The sequence below is a fragment of the Solea solea genome, chromosome 11 (genome assembly GCF_958295425.1).
Source record: "Solea solea chromosome 11, fSolSol10.1, whole genome shotgun sequence".
In the NCBI taxonomy this organism is placed as follows: domain Eukaryota; kingdom Metazoa; phylum Chordata; class Actinopteri; order Pleuronectiformes; family Soleidae; genus Solea; species Solea solea.
Genome location: NC_081144.1, coordinates 27,383,406 through 27,404,694, shown reverse-complemented (window position 1 = coordinate 27,404,694; position 21,289 = coordinate 27,383,406). Strand labels below are relative to the sequence as shown.

The following is a 21,289-nucleotide window of genomic DNA, read 5'->3' as shown; positions in this document are numbered from 1 at the left end:
TCACCCTTGGCTTCTCTGTGAACACTAAATAAAGGCATCCCTACTTTAACTTTTAAGATTTACTGCTGTGTCAGTGCAGTGACTCATTAACTGAGGGTTTATTTCACAGAGAGGGAGGACCTGGTCATTTACAGTGTGTGCACAAGGTGAACTGTTTGATGATGACAGAACATACACATTGATATAAGCATCAGTCTAATAGTAGAATAGCTGCAGCACTGTCAGCGTGAATAACAACGTGTGCCTTGCATGTCATTAGTGTTGTTTATCACTGAACACACACTTGCAGCACAGGAAGGAAAAAGCTCCATTTTGGGGAGTGACAGTGGGTTGGCAGGGAGTGTGGGTATTAATGGGCTCTGGTGTGTTTGGTGTCTGTGTGTGAGAGAGAGTGATGGGGAGAAAGTTTGACTTAACTCTGGAATCAACTTCCGACTCTTTTGTTATTAGAGTCCCAGTTTTTCACTCTACTCAGACCAAATGGAACTGAACGAGGCCTCTTTACGTGTGTTTTGCAGAATTGAAAGCATTGTTTTTTATCTCCAGAGCGAAGCTGACAACATGTCGTCCATGTTGGCAACACAAAGAAGGAAGAGCAGCTCAGAAATGTTAAAAAACAGACAAGTCCATAAATCAAGAGCTTGTCCCTGAAAACAAGGCTAATGACAGAAACAGGACACGGCTAATCTTGTTCTCACTTTATCTGTCATGCAGACTGTGTGTGTGTGTCTGTGTGTGTCTGTGTGTGGGCACGTGCTTTATTTGTGTTGTGGGTTTGTGGATATTTTTCTTTATATGCTGGTGTTTCTATAATTATACATGACGGTTTGTCAGCTGCCTAAATCACATTCAAAGCTCACACACACACACACAGGATCTTACACTGGCCTACATTCTTTCCCTTCATTTGTTTTACAATACCAGCGGACACGGTACCTGAGGTATGAGTCAGCCTGAGAGCTGGATGCTCATCCACAGTACGACATGGCTGTCAGTGGCCTGTATCTGCTGTTTTATCTCACTGTTAAACAGCCTTTTAACAGTTTGTAAGCTTTCCTGCACCGTACAGAAGTCCATACAGAAAATCATAGCTTTTATCATAGTTGATTTGTTTAGTGGGTTTGTGTCACCAAGTGTGTTGCAAACACTGAAGTCACCAAAGAACACATCTACGTGGACTTTGGTGTGGGGAGTGAGTCATTTTCCTGTGAAAAATAGCAAGAAAAGTGGCAAGTATATTCTTAGGATATTGTATTTTATTAGGTGAGCCTTTAGTGAAGTAACTCAAATATTTAGTTTCCTCTAGTTCCCGCTGGTTGTCATGTTTACACTGAGAGCGAGCGACCATGTGTCCAGCTGCTCCTCTAAAGCACATTCAGCACTGACTGTGTGGCAGCATCTCATACAACCAAAAAACCCGTCTTCATAATGTTGGCAAGTCCCCAGAATGTGACCATACACACAGATACTGGTCCCCACAACATGAGAAAGGCCTGAACCAAACACACGCCTGTATTTTGAGATGTTTCAGTGAACATCTCTCTCTCTCAGATTCACTCAGTCTGTTTTTGTCGCACAACAAACTAATAGCATCTAACGGCACATGAGTGTGTGACCACTCGCACGTACACTGGCTGATATAAAGTGTTACACAGACTCCAGAAGTATGTGTGGGTGAGTGAGTGAGTGAGTGAGTGAGTGAGTGTGCGCGCTGAGATTCTGAGTGGATCTGTGCCAGGGCTCAGGGCTTGGCTGAGCAATGCCTCAAACCAGTTTACTCTGGTTGTGTAGTGGAGAAGTCCGGGGGCGGGACATGGACCTCTTAAAGCTGCAGACCATGTGTATCTTTGTCTGTGTGTGTGCACAATGGTTGTCTTGTGTGTTTTGTGTTGGTTTGTGCATGTAACATTTGACAGCATTGGGATGTGTTTACTGCACACTGCACGGTTGCTCACCACACTGCGTTTCACTTTCTGAACGGCTCTATCTATCTGTGTGTGAGTGTGCATGTGTGTGTGTGTGTGAGTGTGTGTGTGAGTGTGTGTGTGTGTGAGTGTGTGTGTGAGTGTGTGAGTGTGTGCATGTGTGTGAGTGTGTGTGCATGTGTGTGTGAGTGTGTGCATGTGTGTGTGAGTGTGTGCATGTGTGTGAGTGTGTGCATGTGTGTGTGAGTGTGTGCATGTGTGTGAGTGTGTGCATGTGTGTGAGTGTGTGAGTGTGTGTGTGAGTGTGTGCATGTGTGTGTGGGCGAGTTCTTGGCCGTGCGTTGCATATTTTTTCCCCATGTTTAACTCTCAAGGACAGCTTGAAGAGAGGTGAGGAGTGCAAAGATATTACTTTTGTTTTCATTAGAAGGAGAAATAACTAAAGAGCGTGAGCTCACTGTGTACATGTGTGCTAATGTCTGCTGCCAGGTCAAGTTGGTCAGTATGAATACATTTAAGACGGCTGTAGACACACTGTGACTCCCCACATACTTGTGATGATTGTAAAAATATGCTGTAAACTCATATAAAATGGCTTTTTACACATTTTACCTTACAATTTAGAGAGAAACAAATGCTGTTATTGTACCACACATATCATTTTTGTTTGTGAACATTTTAAAGAACAACTTAAACATTATTAGGTCCGGCAGCTTTAATGAGTCTGTGATCTGTGAACAATTCCCCATTCACAGTTATCCTCATAATGAAATTCACCACAATCGACTCGTTGGCAGTGCTTTATTCTTGTGTGATGAAATGTATGATTTGAAGTGTTGATAGCATCCAGTAAAAAGCGGATAGAAGCACTTTCATTACTTCTAACTGGATAATAGCTCATTTTCAAAAAGCAGTCCCTATAGTTACAGCACTGTTGTGGTCTGACAGTTTTAGTCAGCATCTTTGTAATTCGTCAAATATGCAAATATTCCAAACTGTAGTGCATGAGAGCTAGTAAAAAGAATGCAGCCTAAAGTCATCGTTTTTAGCCGACGATGACATGGTGGCTTCTGGTCTACTGCTGACTTATATAGTGAGTTTGTGTCACCAAGATAAACCCGAGCACAGGAGTTCAAACATCTGAAGTCACTGATGGAGACAGCAGTAGATCAGTAGACCTGCTGTGATGTAAAATCACAGTTTATAGACTTTGGTGTGGGGAGAGTGTGGTTTTCCTAAAAAAGAAAAAGCTGTCAAAAAGTGGCACGTACATTTTTAGGATATTGTATGAGTCGTTTGTTACGTACCTAAAATAATCTTTTCCTCATGTTCCCACTGGTTGTCATGTTTATACTGAGAGTAAGCTGCTCCTCAAGGCAGAGCTGCACAGTATCTCATATAACCACACTTTCTTATGTGTCATAAGGTTCATGAATATTTGCTATTCAAAGAGAGTGGAGAGATGCACCAAAGGTGTATTTATGCATTATTATTTGTGATGACTAAACTGATATCAAACACATGTCGTCTGTGTAAACAGTCGGACTGTAATCAACCAAAGAAATCCTGCAGCCCTGAAATTTAGACTCAAAATCGATGAATGGGAGCTGCGTCTCAGCGGCGAGTGCGTCTGCGGTTATCAAACGATTCAACGATGATTAGACTGATATGTCATGTTTGTAGTCGAGCTGTGATATGAAAACTGTTGCTGCCAAACTTTTCTAGTTTAGTAAAACTGTGACGTCTGTGACGTCTGTGATGTCTGTGACGTCTGTGACATGTTAGAGGACGACTGACTTGGTTCATCCAAAATACTGAAAACAAGGGGGGTGTTCTCTGAAGACACGCCGTTACCCGTGTAACAGGGGTCTCTCTGAAAACACCCCCAGTAGCACTTAACCCTTACCCACATTCCTCCAGATGAAATCAAATTAACCATCGACTGTATAAAATGAACACGGCAAAAAGTCGAATGTCAGAATTTGAGTGGAACCAGAACGTATGGACTCATAAATGGACCAGTGGAGCGGGACTTCACAGCCCTAGTTAATAGTTTGATTGACTCGATTGATGGTGGGTTGGAGGTGACACGTAGGGCTGATGTGTATGTGTTTGTGTTTGCAGGAAGCCCTCAGGTCATGCTGATAAGGAGGTGATGGCTGCCACTGTCCTGACCTCACTGTCCACATCCCCTCTGGTGATCTACCCTTCATCTGCATCTACAGGTAACACCACTGCCTCAGTGTCAGCTGCATTTGACCTTTGACCTTACATGCTAAATATATCCAGAAAACTCATGGCCACTCACTTGATGTTGACATGTTAACATGAGAGGTAGCATTATCACTTTCCTTTATTGGTTGTTGCTCCGCCTCCACTGCATCAGTGTAGTTTCTTTTGCTGTTTGAAGTATGGCTGCCATCACCATGGCAACCACATTAGATGGTCTAAGTCCTGTTAATGTTTTATTTATTTTATATGTCTATTTAGTTTAATATTAAAGCTGTTCACACAATGCTAATCCAGCCTATCAGATCCACGTGACACATGTCACTCACTCATCCACAATCACACAGTCACCATGCAGCTGCAGTTGAATTTCATGGATGGATGGAGTCCGAGCATGTAATGGCACTTTAAAAGATATTCAACACAACTTAACTTACAAAAGAAGAAACATCATTGGACGGTTTTGTTCAGAAACTCAGAAACTCAGAAATCCACAGGGGCTAATAGAGGTTCCACTTTAAAAGTATTGTTTGCTTTTTTACTCTGAGTAAAGTAAGATGTTAAAGACTGGGGAGGAAAAGTAAATAAATCAATCAAATCTGAAGCAATTTAAGTTCAGCAGTCTTGTATCAAGAGGATGCTCTGGGTTTGGGCGGAGCTAATCTTAATGTGAGTGATGCACAGAGGTGATGTTGGTTAACCACTTTGGTTTCGCAGTTGTCAAGAAGTCACAGTCTGCTAAAATGATTTGTGGGCCAAAATGACCGATTATTTCCTCCCTTAGATTCAAAGATTGTTTTACCATTAATCTGAACTCCACAGTGTATGTTCTTTTAAATGTAATTCCAGAACCAGCCAGCAGGGCTTGGAAAGAGGTGCTATCAGATAGTTACAGCAGCTCAACCAGCGGCAACTGGAGCTGGGATGCCAGCGACCAATCGGTGCCCTCCACGCCGTCCCCGCCCCTCTCCAACGACAACAACAAGAACTTCCTGATCTCGTCCCAAGGTGACGATGTCAATGAGGACATCACAGAGAGCACACACTTCATGTTTGAGGAGCCAATACCTCGCAAGCGAAAGGTAGAGAGAGTCCATAGTGTTTTCATTTATTATAATGTCATTTATTAAACCTTTTCAGATTTTCACGTCTCACTGAAATAAAATTTAAAATTCAATTTCCTCGTTTGAATTTCTTCAGCTTCTCTTAGATTCTAGACTCTAGAATGTAGGGATGTCCTGATCCGATATTGATATCGGATATCGCTCCGATGTCAGACAAAAAGCATGTGGGCTCTGCGTGTTGGATGCATGTAGATCACATGATCACAACAAGGTTGACCTGTGGGAGTCACTCACCCTGTGTGGGTTGGGCTAATCCAAAATAGTAAAAACAAGGGGGGGTGTTCTCTGAAGAAACACGGGTGCTCTGAAAACACCCCACATTAGCACATTAGTACTTTCCTCCTGATGAAATGAACCATAGACTGTATGAAATTAACATGACAAAACATCCAATATTCTCTCTTGTTGAAGGTTAAATTGATGTAACCATTGGTTAATAATAAATGGGTCAGTTTTTCTCATACTATTGTTCTCTGTTTAAGTAATATCACTTGATCAAGCCTATTCTAATATTCCACACTACAAAATAAGTCATTGAAGTATGAATGATTCATGCTGATATCGTATCGGAAGTGAAAAAGTTGTATCGGGACATCCCTACTAACATGCCCAGTGTTAGTGTCGGGGGTTACGCTCGCAGCGGCGTCAGGTTCTGCCCCCTGCAGATTTACTCTTCACCACACGTGAACAGTGATGATTCACAACAAACAACAAATCATTTACAACCTGCAAGAAAAACATCGGTTATTTAAATCAAAACTAAAAACTAATCTATTCAAATCAGCAAACTCTCTTTAATTACATTGTCCTGTTTTAACTTTTCTCTGTTTTATTGCTGTTTTATTGTTTTATTATCTTTATTATTTTCTGTAAAGTGTGTGTTATTGTTATGACTATTATTATTATTATTATTATTAGTAGTAGTAGTAGTATTCTGTACTTATACATTACTTTGCACACCTGCACTTTAACTGTTCCATTAATGAGTGGACTTCATGTGTTTGCTGAAGTGATGACATTTTCAAGGTTTCTTGAGTGTATCTTGAAACTGCTCCTTTAATCTCAGGACACTGCAGATCCCACGCAGACAGAAATGATAACATTTACCACGGTCTTTGAATGCATCCCACTAGCTGCTCCCATTAACTCAGCATTTTTACTACAAATGCTAACAAGTAGCACAATTAAGCTTTCTGATGGAGGCAGCTGCGTTCTGAGGGAGTTTCTTACAGCAGGGCAATGGTTGACATACATTTTATTTGGTCAGCCGTTGTGAAGTGATTAAACTTATCTGCACAGGGACTAATGTAACACACTGTCTCTTTGTAATCACAATAATAATAGTAATGATTAAACTTAGATTTCGCTTCCCCAGTGATTTAAATGAGTCTTACTGCGGCACTTTTAAAGTTGTATTGTGTTTTATGATTGTGGATGATGTTTGGTTTGGGACAGCTGCATTCGATGGCATAACCTCAACTTTTAACCTTTAAAACAAAACAGAACGTACGCAGTAAGACTTTGTAATTCACAGCCATACTTGATGAGAAGCACTTCTGTTATTTTTATGAACCAGTAGCACAAACACTTCAGAAAGGACCTTGTAGTTTTTACAAGCCTCTGACGAGGCTTATGTTTAACCTCCTTGGAGCAGAGCAGCAAGTCTCCAAGCTTCTTTTTGTTGTTGTTGACTTTGCCGTGTGATACAGCTGACACCAACTCATACATGCACGTACCAAACATACAGAACCACAGCACCATCCATTGTGCTGTTAGTTTTAATATTCTATTCATTCTTATGTCTATTGTATCTAGTGGAAGAAAGAGAGAGAACCGAACCATTGAGTGCAATCATGTTATTTTCGACAGAGAAACATCTTGTGAAATACTCAGTAATGTTGTAGAGCAGAGTGCACACCAGGAGAAATAAGTGAGAAATACACACATTGTGTCGTGTTTCATTTGTTGTGTGTTTCTTCTTGTGAATGTGTCCTTCAGAACTCCATGAAGGTGATGTTTAAGTGCTTGTGGAAGAACTGTGAAAAGGTCCTCAGCACTTCCTCAGGGATCCAGCGACACATCCGCACTGTCCACCTGGGGTGAGTCACCACCACGTCACTACACTTAGTGTCTCCTGAAGTCAGCCCACCTCCACACACCAGCATGGTGGGATATACAGTCATCCCCTTTTTGGAATGTTCACTTTGTTTCATGTCATTTTGTTGGAAGACATGGACACAGGTTGAAAAGAGCATTTTATTCATGGACAAACAAACCTGAGCAGAAAGAACTGTCTCTGTGCTCCAGGACTGTCTCTGTGCTCCAGGACTGTCTCTGTGTTCCAGGACTGTCTCTGTGCTCCAGGACTGTCTCTGTGCTCCAGGACTGTCTCTGTGCTCCAGGACTGTCTCTGTGCTCCATGACTGTCTCTGTGTTCCAGGACTGTCTCTGTGCTCCAGGACTGTCTCTGTGCTCCATGACTGTCTCTGTGCTTCAGGACTGTCTCTGTGCTACAGGACTGTCTCTGTGCTCCATGACTGTCTCTGTGCTCCAGGACTGTCTCTGTGCTTCAGGACTGTCTCTGTGTTCCAGGACTGTCTCTGTGCTCCATGACTGTCTCTGTGCTCCATGACTGTCTCTGTGCTCCAGGACTGTCTCTGTGCTCCAGGACTGTCTCTGTGCTCCATGGCTGTCTCTGTGTTCCAGGACTGTATCTGTGCTACAGGACTGTCTCTGTGCTCCATGACTGTCTCTGTGCTCCAGGACTGTCTCTGTGCTCCAGGACTGTCTCTGTGCTCCAGGACTGTCTCTGTGTTCCAGGACTGTCTCTGTGCTCCATGACTGTCTCTGTGCTCCAGGACTGTCTCTGTGCTCCAGGACTGTCTCTGTGCTCCAGGACTGTCTCTGTGCACACTTTTAATCACAGACAGCTGGAAGAATATAGAGCTATTTAACAGTGACTTTAACAGAAGGATTTCACTGACAGCAGCTGCAAGCTCCGTACTCACTGCAAGAGAAAGGAAGTGATATTTAAGCTGTATTCCAAGGTATAAACAGCTTCAGAGAGACAGACAGACAGACAGACAGACAGACAGACAGAAAGAGAGGTTCCTCCACAGTTGTTACTGTCACTTCACAGTGGAGCTGCAGCACACTGGCTGTCGCTGCCCTCTGCTGTTAAGGAGCACCCCACTCACACACTCACAACATTAAAGCTGTTGGTGGGTTACAATAGTGTAAATGTAGTGTAATGAGGTTATCTGTTACATTTTGTGATTGTGGTGAATAAAATGGTCAGTGTCATGACCATTACATTACATTACATTAGGTTTCATTACATTACATTACATTACATTACATTACGTTTCATTACATTACATTACATTACATTACATTACATTAGGTTTAATTTCATTACATTACATTAGGTTTCATTTCATTACATTACATTAGGTTTCATTACATTACATTAGGTTTCATTTCATTACATTAGGTTTCATTACATTACATTACATTACATTAGGTTTCATTTCATTACATTACATTACGTTTCATTACATTAGGTTTCATTACACTACATTAGATTACATTAGGTTTCATTACATTACATTAGGTTTCATTACACTACATTAGATTACATTAGGTTTCATTACATTACATTAGGTTTCATTACATTACATTACATTAGGTTTCATTTCATTACATTACATTAGGTTTCATTACATTAGGTTTCATTACATTACATTAGGTTTCATTACATTACATTACATTACATTAGGTTTCATTTCATTACATTACATTAGGTTTCATTACATTACATTAGGTTTCATTTCATTACATTACATTAGGTTTCATTTCATAACATTGCATTACATTGGGTTTCATTACATTACATTACATTAGGTTTCATTACATTACATTAGATTACATTACATTAGGTTTCATTACATTACATTAGGTTTCATTAGATTACATTACATCAGGTTTCATTACGTTACGTTACATTAGATTACATTACATTAGGTTTCATTACGTTACATTAGATTACATTACATTAGGTTTCATTACATTACATTAGATTACATTGCATTACATTAGGTTTCATTACATTACATTGGGTTACGTTACATTAATGAGGATATCTGTTACATTTTGGGATTGTGGTGAATAAAATGGTCAGTGGTGAGTGTCATGACCATTACATTACATTACATTACATTAGGTTTCATTACATTAGGTTTCATAACATTACATTACATTAGGTTTCATTTCATTTCATTACATTACATTACATTAGGTTTCATTAAATTACATTAGGTTTCATTTCATTACATTAGGTTTCATTACATTACATTAGGTTTCATTTCATTACATTAGGTTTCATTACATTACATTAGGTTTCATTTCATTACATTAGGTTTCATTTCATTACATTACATTAGGTTTCATTACATTACATTAGGTTTCATTTCATTACATTACATTAGGTTTCATTTCATACATTACATTAGGTTTCATTACATTACATTAGGTTTTATTACATTGCATTAGATTACATTACATTAGGTTTCATTAGATTACATTACTTTAGGTAGTCTTTTTTTTTTGTCGTCCTCTTTGTCGAGGTAGAGTTGAAAGAAATGTGTTTTTAGTCGGCGGCAGAAGATGTGGAGGCTTTCCGCTGTCCGGATGTTGATGGTGAGCTCGTTCCACCATTTGGGAGCGAGGACAGTGAACAGTCTTGAGTTCTGTGAATGCCTCTGCGATCCTCTCAGTGAGGGGGCAGCAAGCCGGGGTGTCGGTTTTGATCATGTCCTGGATGTAGGCTGGACTGGATCTGTTTGTAGCATGGAACACATGCTAGAGTCTTGAAGCGGATGCAAGCAGCTACAGGAAGCCAGTGAAGGGAGCGGAGGAGCGGAGGAGCGGTGTAGTGTGGGAGAATTTTGGTAAGTTGAAGACCAGTCGAGCTGCTGCATTCTGGATGAGTTGCAGAGGTCGTATGTGCAGGGAGACCAGCCAGGAGGGAGTTGCAGTCGTCCAAGCGTGAGATGACAAGAGCCTGGACCAGAACCTGTTCCGCCTTCTAGGTTAGAAGAGGCCGTATCCTTCTGATGTTGTGCAACATGTATCTGCAAGATGGAGCTGTTGCAGCAATGTTGGCAGTGAGGGAGAGATGGTCATCAAGTGTCACACCCAGGTTCCTTACAGTATGAGAGGGAGCTACCACATAGTTGTCGAGGGTGATGGTCAGGTCTGTGGTGGGAGAATCCTTTCCTGGGTCTTGATGTGTGGTTAATGGTTGTGGTCTCAGTGATGGTCGGACATCCACTGAGAGATGTCAGTCAGACAAGCAGAGATTTGTTCTGCTACTTGTGTTTCAGACCAGGGGAAAGAGAGACTGACGTAGCTGTGATAGGAAAAACCATGAGAGTGAATGACAGAACCAAGAGAGAAGAGGAGAGGGCCCAGGACAGAACCCTGAGGGACCCCAGTAGTTAGAGGACATGGTTCCGACACAGATCCTCTCCAGGTTACTCTGTATGTTCGGTTTTCAAAGAAAACCACTGTGTTCCCTAACTCAGTATCTTAACATGTGTTTAGATTGTTTTTTAGAATCTGTTCATTTTGTGTTATTCTCTTAAAAAGTTGAGAATATATGAATACTGCAAAAAGTTACTTACTTTTGTCATAGACATAAACATAGGGCTGCAACTGATGATTATTATTTTATAATGCATCATAGAGGGACTTTATTAGACATGCATTCATGCATTCATGCATTCATGTGTATGGATCTGTAGTGAAAGGGAAAAACTCTTTCTAAGCTCCTCCTCTGTCACATAAAGATGTGGTCGGGGAGCTGAAGAGAGAGATGCTGAACACTTTACTTCAGCCTGAGTGCTGCTGTGCTGTGCATCAGTCAAACTGCTGTGGTCAGTACACGTGGAGAGAGGCTGTTTATACTGTAGCACAATAGTTTGATTTAAAGTTTGTATTTGTGTTCACCCTGGACGAGCCACCAGCCTACACGCCACTTTCTTTTTTACCTGCTCTGCCTCCAAGTGATCTATTACTACCACCACCAACAACAATAACACAATAACAACAATAACACAATAACAATAATAATAACCATCAGCAATAATATAAATGACACAATTCCCTCAAACAGTAGTAATCCTGAAAAACTGGTCTTGTCCCTGTACTGTGTGAAAACGTGTGAATATTTGAACATGTGGTTCTCACCGTGTGAACCCGCCCTCTCTCTGGCTGAACTCATTTTAAATACACAGGCTGGTAGTAGGTTGTTACTAGCTCTAAATATTATTTGTATTGTATTGTAGTTAACTCGGTTGTGAAACTTTAATCATTTTGACTGTAAAAATAATGAAATTGTATAAGATGATACCAACCGCCCTTTTTTCACTATGAAAAGGGAATGTAACGTATTCCTGTAACTATTGCCCCAGACCTCTGTACAATAAGTTAAATACAGAAGGACTAATGAACAATACAGAAGTGAACTATAGTCACCCAGCACCCACTTACTGAACACATTCATGAGTTCACAGGGTGGAGAGAGGGCCACTTTGTTTCTGAGGGTGTGGTAAACTGAAGCAATGCTCAGCAGTGACCTTGACCTGTGACCTGTGTGTTAGAGCTTAAATGTTCATTTAGGTCAAATGTTGACTGTAGGTGTGAGAGTGTGTGTGTGTGAGAGTGTGTGTGTGTGTGTGTGTGTGTGTGTGTGTGTGTCCCTGCCATGGACTGTATCCTCCTGTGGCTTCATGTCGGCTGAGATTGGCACAGTGACCCCTGTGACCCTCGTGTAGAAGATAAAGCGGTAGAAAATGGATGGATCACAGATTACTATTGCAATATCATGATATAATTTGACCCTCCCCTCCTGACCAGACTAGATGTTCATTGACCCCATTGTCATCAGTCAAAGAAACTTGTGTGTGTGTGTGTGTCTCCTGCAGACGAAACAGCGACTCGGACTACAGCGACGGGGAGGAGGACTTCTACTACTCAGAGATCGAGGTCAACATGGACAGTCTATCAGAGGGCTTGTCCAGCCTCACGCCCACCTCCCCAACCACGGCCGGCCCTCCTCCAGTGTTCCCTCTGCTGCTCACAGATGTCCCTCCCCCTGAACACATGAGCCACGCCCCCACACTGCTCAGCCAGTCAGCTCCCTCCACACTATGCCACATTCGCACTGATCACGCTTACCAGGTAATGCACTCTGATACACCAACACAACACAACACAACACAACACAACACAACACACGAAGCAGTCCACATGTTACTGAGTCTTTGTGAGATCAGTGGTGCTGATTTCAAATATGAGCTGCTGTCCACTGATTTCGAGGGTTAGGTCAGTGGCGTGTGTTACCACACTGCAGTACATGTGCCAGGTCTGTGTCGTGTTGAGCATGTGCACGGTGTGTACAATCACAGAGACACTGTCCACTCTGTTTGCACCCTGGGGCTTCTGTAAGGATCAGACATATTGTGTGTGTCAGGTTCTGTGATGTATTGCTCAATTGTCCTGGATATAAAGTGCAGAGTGAACTCTTAAAGCTTGAAACCAGCACTGGTACTGTTCATTTTTCAGGTGCTTTGCTTGCCAACATGACGTCTGGACCTCTGACAATACATCTAGGACAAACGTTTGCACTTTCTTACAACACTTTATCCAATCAGGAGCCAGAACTCCACAAAAAGGTGGTCCTCAAGGTGGTGATGAGCTCATCCACTGTTTGTCTGTGAAACAATGATGCACCGCCTCACCAAACACTTTCATAATGTCTTAAATATGTGGTATATGTGTACATATGTCACTCATCCTCCCTCACATTCTTCTTTCTGCTTCACCACTCAACAGTCATTGCAGACGTCACTATTATGTCCGGTTCTGAATCTCTAAAGTATACACATCAATGTATACTTCTACACCACTCTAGTGAACCTATGCTCCCTCTGTACAACTCCTGAGTGAATAACACACACACACGCACATGCACACACACACACACAGACGTTCCTGGAATGTATAGATACATAAAGTTTCTTTTCATGTGAAATAGTTTTAAATAGAAGTTGTGATCAGTGTTGATATGATGGCACAATTCAGATTAAAGAGAAAGATTCTTGAAGGATTCTTGAAATCCTTATTACACACCAGTGGGCAGCATTATCTGGTCCCAGGTGGCTTGCTCAGGAGACTGCCCCTGTCCAGGTGTAACAGGACAAATTAACCCCTGCCCAGAATAAACCAGAGTATACTCTGGCAGGAACAGGAACATGTATTTACCCTGAAATAATCCACATTTTGCTGATGAAATGAGCTTTTTTCATCAGCAACCTAACATCATGTTGACAACTTTAGTAAGTTTCCTACATTTAACCAGAACAAGTCTCTAATTACTAACAAACAATACAATCAAAACCTCTTTCCACAAGACGGCTGTATTCTGGTACCGTGGTATAATCCAGCATAGGCCGCTTTAACCCCAGGTGTATCCTGCACTCGGGGTATGCTATGGCCTGTTACACGGGGATTGAACCAGCAACCTTTCGGTTATAAGCCCATTTCCAGTCAGTGAATTACAAACAGAAAGCAATGATTTTAGCTGCTTAAAGGGCTGGTGGAACACAAACTCTCCACATGTCTCTCCACATCCTTTCCCATCAATCCCTTCAGTTTCACAACAACCACTTGAGCCACTGCAGAGAACGCAGGTTTCACTGTTCGCCGGAGTTCTCCCAAGTGTTCATTTGTGACGTAACTAGGGCCACATCCACACATAAACAATCCACAAAGTTCCCGGCTTTGTTTCCTGATGAAACGACTGAGAACTGTAGCTGCACTGTGACGTTATACGTTATAAACATTAGATATAATAACAGTGACAGCATGAACTGAGCCAGGTGAAAGAAAGGAAATGATGTGTATTTGTTTAAGTTTACATTATAAAAGTAAAAAAAGCTTTTGTTTTCTCTCTTTATTTTATCATTAAACACCTTTTTATAAAATAAATTGTTGAAATTTACCATGAGGGTTGCTGCTAACAACGGTTAGCGGTGTTTTTAGCATAGTAGAAGCAGCTCAGGGAGGGGGCGTGCCATTTCCAACATGCCCTCAGTAGCTGGCCAATCACAAGACAGTCTGTGTTTTAGGGGTGTGGTTTACAGACTGAGAGGAGCAGTCGAGTGGCTCATTCTGCAGAAACTATATAAAAACAAGCTCATCCTCCCTTCAACCACCTGAATGTATGACTGATGACTGATTAGAGATGTAACGATATGAAAATTTCATATCACGGTTATCGTGACCAAAATTATCACGGTTATCAATATTATCACGGTATTGTTAGATGTGTTCAAAATGTTCCAAAAGTACTGAACACACACACACTGAAATCTTTTAACCAAGTTTTATTTAAAAAAAGATATTTTATATTATATGATTATTATTATCATTATTATTATTATTATTATTATTAATAATTATCATCTGACTGACTGACAGACACACACACACACACACAGGTCCTCACTCTGTGTCGGATAATAATTAAGTAGCAGCGGTCGTACACAGCATAAAAATTAAATAAAAAAACACAGAAACAAACACATTTTGGTCTGCTACGGTACCTGTCGTCTGCACACTACTCGCTTTCGCGAGACAAACCATGACATTTCCCACTATTCCGAAATCCCGTTTTTGTTGACTTACCCGCTGAAAAGTTGTGTGTGGTGGTCACGGAGATGGCTCATCATATTGGAAGTGGCTTCTTTTTGCATTTTCTGCACAAGGATTGATTGTCTTCAATTATTTTACTCTCAACATCCTTTAAAAATACAAAATATGCCCAGATTTCTGATCTTACGGGGGGTAATCTCTGGAGCGCAGGTGGCTTCAGCCGTGTTGTCGCTGGACAGACAGTGCAAACTGCGCATGCGCGCCCGCTTGAGCGAGTGCCGTTCAGGTGCTGCTGCTTCTCCAGGAAATGAGCAGTATCACTGTGAGTTTTTCGGTAATCAGTTGCGGTAATCAATCACGGTTTTAACGATAATTAAAATTTGAAACGGTATGATAACCGTCGGGAATTTTACCGCGGTTTATCGTCATACCGGTAATCGTTACATCCCTATGACTGATTGACTTTCATAGCCACAGAATGAGACTTGTACATTTACATCTGGGTAACGATCATTTACAACTAATAGTTATTTTCAAAACAATTCATCTATTCATTATTCATATATTATATTAGTTGTTAGGTCCATAAATTGTATCAAGTATTGCGAGGTGTTGATGAGTATTTCCCAAACTCAAATGTCTTGTTTGGTTCACAAATCAAAATGATTCAGTTTTAATGATTTCTTTGTTATATTGAGCAAAGAACTTGTCTTAATTATTAAAAAACAAACAAACCATCGTGCCAGTTATCAAAATAGTTGACAGTTAATTAAGTAATAGTTACATCAGGAACTATTACAAAAAGGCAACATTGATGTCCTGCAACTCTCACATGCTGAAAACAAACCTCCGGGAACAGATGAACAAAGTGACCCAGAGAAATGTAGTGTACGACACATCCACTCTCACATTAGGCCTCACAGAGCACAGACACCAGAGGGGTATTCCAGAAAGCAGGTTCAACACACTCTGAGTCTATCCCTGAACTCTGAGTTGACTTACTCTGAGTCGGGAAACTCTGAGTATCCGGTTCCAGAACAGCTGATCTGAGTTAGTTCAATCAACTCTGAGTATGTTAACCTCGAGGTACGCGCGTGCACAACCACTGAAAAAAGCCATCATCAATGGAGCCCCGATACCACGAGTCACCATGACAACCGAGAAAAAAAAAAGATCAACATATTTCAGTGCGAAGGAGTTGGAGATCCTTTTGCTGGGCTACGGAGAATATGAGCACATATTTCGCCGCGAATGCAACACAGCTGCAGCAGCGAAGGAGAGAGAGACCGCATGGGAGAAAATTTGCTGCCCGAGTCAACGCGTAAGTTTGAATGTACTATTCCATTGACGTAACATTTAACCGTATGATCATAACATAGTCTATAGTTATGAATATAAGTAGGAATGAAATCTGAGTTTTTCATTTAGGTGCAATCCAACAGGAGAAAGGAGGACTTGGAAGCAGCTCAAAATGAAACATAAAAACATCATTCAAAAAGGTAAGGCATATTTTGCTAGGCTATGATTGCACCTCACTTTGATTTATTTTTTTATTTTTAATTGACTAAGGCTATTAAACGTAACGTAAATATTAATTCAGATTGCAAACATTGAGTTCTGCTCAGCCAACAGAAAGAAGGCAGAGGCCCGAAAAACGGGTGGAGGGCCACCTCCACCACCTCTGACAGAGGCTGAGGAGCTGGCTCTCAGCCAATACAGGGGTCGCCCTGTGGCTGAAGGCATCCCTGGGGTAAGCTCATCTGAGCCTGTCACCCCCAGGACACAAGTGCATACATCAGATGCAAGTATACACTTATGTATTTTTTTTAAATAAAACTTTATATATATATATATATATATATATATATATATATATATATGAGGAGGAGACGACGACGCTGTCTGCTGCCACAGGGAGAGATCCGGAGGGGCCTACTGAAGTGTGTCTTAATATTATGTATAGCTAGTGGCACTGCTCTACCCGTTCATATTCATTTACATTCTTGAGTGGAATTTGGAGTTTGACATGTACACTGAAGTGATGAGCATAGATAATGGACAAACTAGCACATTCTTGTCCTTCAACAGAACATGGTTGGGCATCACCAAGAGGAGGGTCCATCGACTTCTAGAGCACAGCTTGACACAGTGAGATTTTCAGTCAATACCATGTTAAATCTGTATATAGAACTGCAGGAATTAAATGTCGTCCATATGTTTCCCAGTTGCCGGTAAAAGAGTTGTACAGGGTGCACCTAACCCTAAACCATTCAAAAAACCGAGAAAGAAATGGTGTACCTGGACCGGCAAATCAGAAAAACAGACTTGTAAATTCTATTACTTGAACGCCAGTTGAGGTGGGTGCATTGTCATGGTGAAACAGGTGAATATGTGAAATATGTTAATAGTTGGAACTATATTACAAATCCTGACTGTTGCTTTTGTACTTTTAGAGAATAAAGAAGAACCAAATCACATGTGAATTTGTCTTTTAATTTTAATCAAAACGTCTAATCTGGGTCGGAAGATTCTCTCACGATGTAATACATTTCTAATAAATACGGCTTCGATGTCGATTGGATTTCTAATGAATGGGCAATCCATGTCTAACTGCTTTCTTCGTGTGGGAGAAGACGGGTAGAAACTCTGGGTTTCTTATAGTAAACCTGCCAGCGAGCAGGTTATGTTCACAGAGTAAGTTACCGCAGTAACAGACCCAGAGTTTAAGTTACCTCTCTTTCTGGAACGGATAACTCAGAGTTTCCCTCATCTCAGGGTTAACAAACTCAGAGTTCTCACATAACCCGCTTTCTGGAATACCCCTCAGGACTGGGTTGACAATAACAATGAAGAGATTTCCCGCCTTCTCAAGTTAAAGCAAGAAGCTTTCACTAAATGACTAACCCCAGTGTTTCCTGTAGGACTGTCTCCCTGGGAGCCGTGGTAAACACATGATCTACTTCTACAACCTAGTTATTGAATGGCTTTAAATGGCTTTTTAAAGGCGGGATGTAAAAATAAAAAATAAAAGAATAAAGTAATAAAATGAAATAAATAAAAATAAAAACCATAACAAATCATTTTGGCTGATACATAATTAATATGCATCTCTCACATGCTTACTAATCACTTCCCCACTCACTTCTATGTCAGATATTCAACATACAAATAGACTATGATGAAAACAAGAACTCTTTTAATGAAAAGGCAGTTCTTACAGTTGTTTATATTACTCTGATTCACTTTAAATATCGCTCTTAAGATATTTGACAGACGCTAAGGTCATGTTATGTTCCTCCAACAGGATTTAACGTGACAGAAATAAACAGACATTATTTTGGGTTGCTACAGATGCCACGGTCAGTTCTTAGACCTGCGGCGTCTCAAAGCTAAAACCAAAGTACTGGACCCTAGTGAGAGACTAGTCTCCTAGTGAGAGAGACTAGTCTCCTAGTGAGAGAGACTAGTCTCCTAGTGAGAGACTAGTCTCCTAGTGAGAGACTTCCTCTCTGCAGATGATTGTGTCCATGCTGCTCTCAGTGAGCCGGATCTGCAAGAACTGGCTTGCTGCCTGTCAACATCCAGAGAAGTCTTTGGACTGACAATCAGCCTGAAGAGAACAGAAGTGAGGCTTCAGCCTGCACCAGGGCTCACACTACCAGACCCTCACATCGTGATTGAGGGAACAGAACTCGACAATGTAAAGAGCTTTACTTATCTGGAAGCACTTGGACCTCATCCTGCAGCATGGACAAACAAGTGTCCAACAGGTTCCTCCTTTGGTCCGCTCTGGACACGACGGGGATGAACGCTACATACAAAACTGGCGGTCGTCATAACGGCCCTACTTGACCAGTGTCGGTGCAGGATCATCGACATCTCCTGGACCGACAGGGTTTCCAACAAAGAAGTGCTCTGATGCACAAATACGCCTGGAACTGCAGCACTCGTCATGAAAGCTCAGCTAAGACGTCATGGAGATGGTGTTCCACTGTGAGCTCAGCTCTGCCTCGAGCAAGGACTCACTGAAGTCTTCCCTTGCATATATTGAACACATTTGCGCCTCAGCCTTTGGGCTGCGTTCACGAACAGGCTGCCTCGTTGGACCACCATGTTTTTAATCGACACACTAAACATCTTCAAAGTTGTAAAGCTAACTGAAGGCTACCATAGCATAGCATTACGTTTGGATGCTAAATCAGACAATGTACATTTATTCAAGGCAGTGATACTGGGACTGGGGCTGGGACTTGTGGCTATTTGAGCTTTGAGCTGTTGTAGATTTGACTCTTGCTGCATCTTAATATCATTGTCTTCTCTATGGAAAGGCATCAGTCTGTTGGGATGCAAAGATAAGTTAAGGAGATTTTCGAACCTAGTATGCATGTATGTGTGCTGTCTCAGTAAACAAGGTCCATCAGTCATGATCACTCACTGACATTGTGACAAAAAAGATTGCATTTTTTTGTTGGTCTGTTGTTGCTGAAACATGTTTTTTGAACAACGTTTTATTTTGGTCAATACCAGTAACACAGCCAATAAATGACAGAGGGAATTACAACGAAAGTCAAACTAAAAACAAGTTGCCTCTTATCTTCAGTCAAAGATCAAAGATCTGTTCAAAGATTTACAAAACCAATGCAAGCATCTGAAGAGCAGTTAAAGAGAAGAAAGGTTTTATGTTCATGGAACAAACATGACATTTTTCAGCTGTATGTTTTATTGTGAAATGGGAAAGCAAACAAAGAATGTGGTACAGCAGGCAGCAGGTGATGGAGCTACCACAGAGAAGAAGAACTCTAAAGGCCATAGTTACTGTATGTAACCTGTGTATGGAGTTATTAATGGGACAACAATATGTTTTATTTAACCAGGAATAAAACATTGTTGAAATTATAAATCTCTTTCTGGCCAAGACAGGCAGCAGTAAACACAGGTTAGTGCACACATTCAAAATAATCCAAATAAAATCAACATAAAAGTACATGTCAAATATACAGAAATATGATATGATTAATGAGGGTAACGAGAATCTTACTATACTTCAATCACAATAAAGCGATTCTGCGTTAATCCATGTATTGTGAGACAAAATCACCCTAAAAGAGATCCATTGGTTTTACTGTCTGGACTTTGTTTACAGCCTAATTTAATTGTACACAGTCCTTTATCCCCATCTGTAGTTCTTCTCATATTTGTATGAACACTTCTACTGTCACTTTCTATCTATCTATCATAATAATAATAATAATAATAATAATAATAATAATCCCACTGTCGGTTCATGAAGTAGTGACCCTGGTTAGTTTAAAACAATCCGAATAGAGACGCTCGTACATGTCTCAGCCCTAATGAGAAGCTAACCTGATCATACATGAAGTGTAGAATATATTTCTCCTGCTTTTACCTTTTAAACAATATCACTACAATGAAGATGTCTTCCATGTCTACAGGGGCCGGTGACACACGTGGGTGAAAAGAGGCCGCCTGCAGCCAACACACACACCACTGTTCACAAGAACCATGCTGTGGTAACAGCACCAGCAAAGTCCATACCAGGAACCAGGTACACTACAGCAGCACTGTCGCACACAAACACACAACAAACACACAACAAACCCAACAACACTGACTGAATGATGTGACATGATAACAAGAGATTAAATAACACTGGGAGCTTCGTTTTATGTTTTAAAAGCTTGTAACAAGCGTCAGGATTGATTATAAAAAGTCAGTCAGTGACTTTGACTTTTCTTAAATATTGAAAACAAACAAAACAGTGATTAAAACAAGTCGTTCTACTCCACTGACTACGTCAGTTGTGTTGAATCTAGTATGTGACAGCAGCAGGAAGCATTTAGTTCCTGGACTTTGTTTGCAGAAGTAATGGAATTTACGAGATTTCTTGAATGCATCTCAAAGCTGCTCCTCAAAACTCAACGAGCCGCAAACCTACGTGACTTTCACTGGCTCTCGTGCACTGGTGTTAATATAATAATATGAATTATTATAATATAATGATATCATTATATTATAATACAATATAATCGGTCACATTTAGAAGTCAAAGACACCAGACTTTGTTTTCATTGGATTAAAAAAGGTTTGTCAATAGAAAGCAGTTTAATCTGGGGTTATTTTAAATGCAGTATTTAAACGCAGTTTTACTGACACAATAGAAATGCTCTAGCACTTGAGAATTTAACTGTGATTCATTGTGAATCTGTCACAATTGTACAGAGACTTTAGTTAAGTTCTAGGTAGCTTTTTATTAATGAAGTAAATCCTTGAAGT

At 40.9% G+C, this 21,289-nt stretch overlaps 1 protein-coding gene across 1 annotated transcript in view; it reads left to right on the top strand.

Moving 5' to 3' along the window:
• The window catches only part of slc2a4rg (SLC2A4 regulator), a 47,382-nt gene that overhangs the window by 20,628 nt on the left and 5,465 nt on the right, over nt 1-21,289 (top strand). Inside the window, exons 3-7 of the mRNA XM_058642722.1 lie at nt 4,050-4,150; nt 5,004-5,236; nt 7,277-7,377; nt 12,265-12,520; nt 20,449-20,561. Of these exons, the coding sequence (XP_058498705.1) occupies nt 4,050-4,150; nt 5,004-5,236; nt 7,277-7,377; nt 12,265-12,520; nt 20,449-20,561 (804 nt within the window). The remainder of the gene's footprint in view (nt 1-4,049; nt 4,151-5,003; nt 5,237-7,276; nt 7,378-12,264; nt 12,521-20,448; nt 20,562-21,289) is intronic.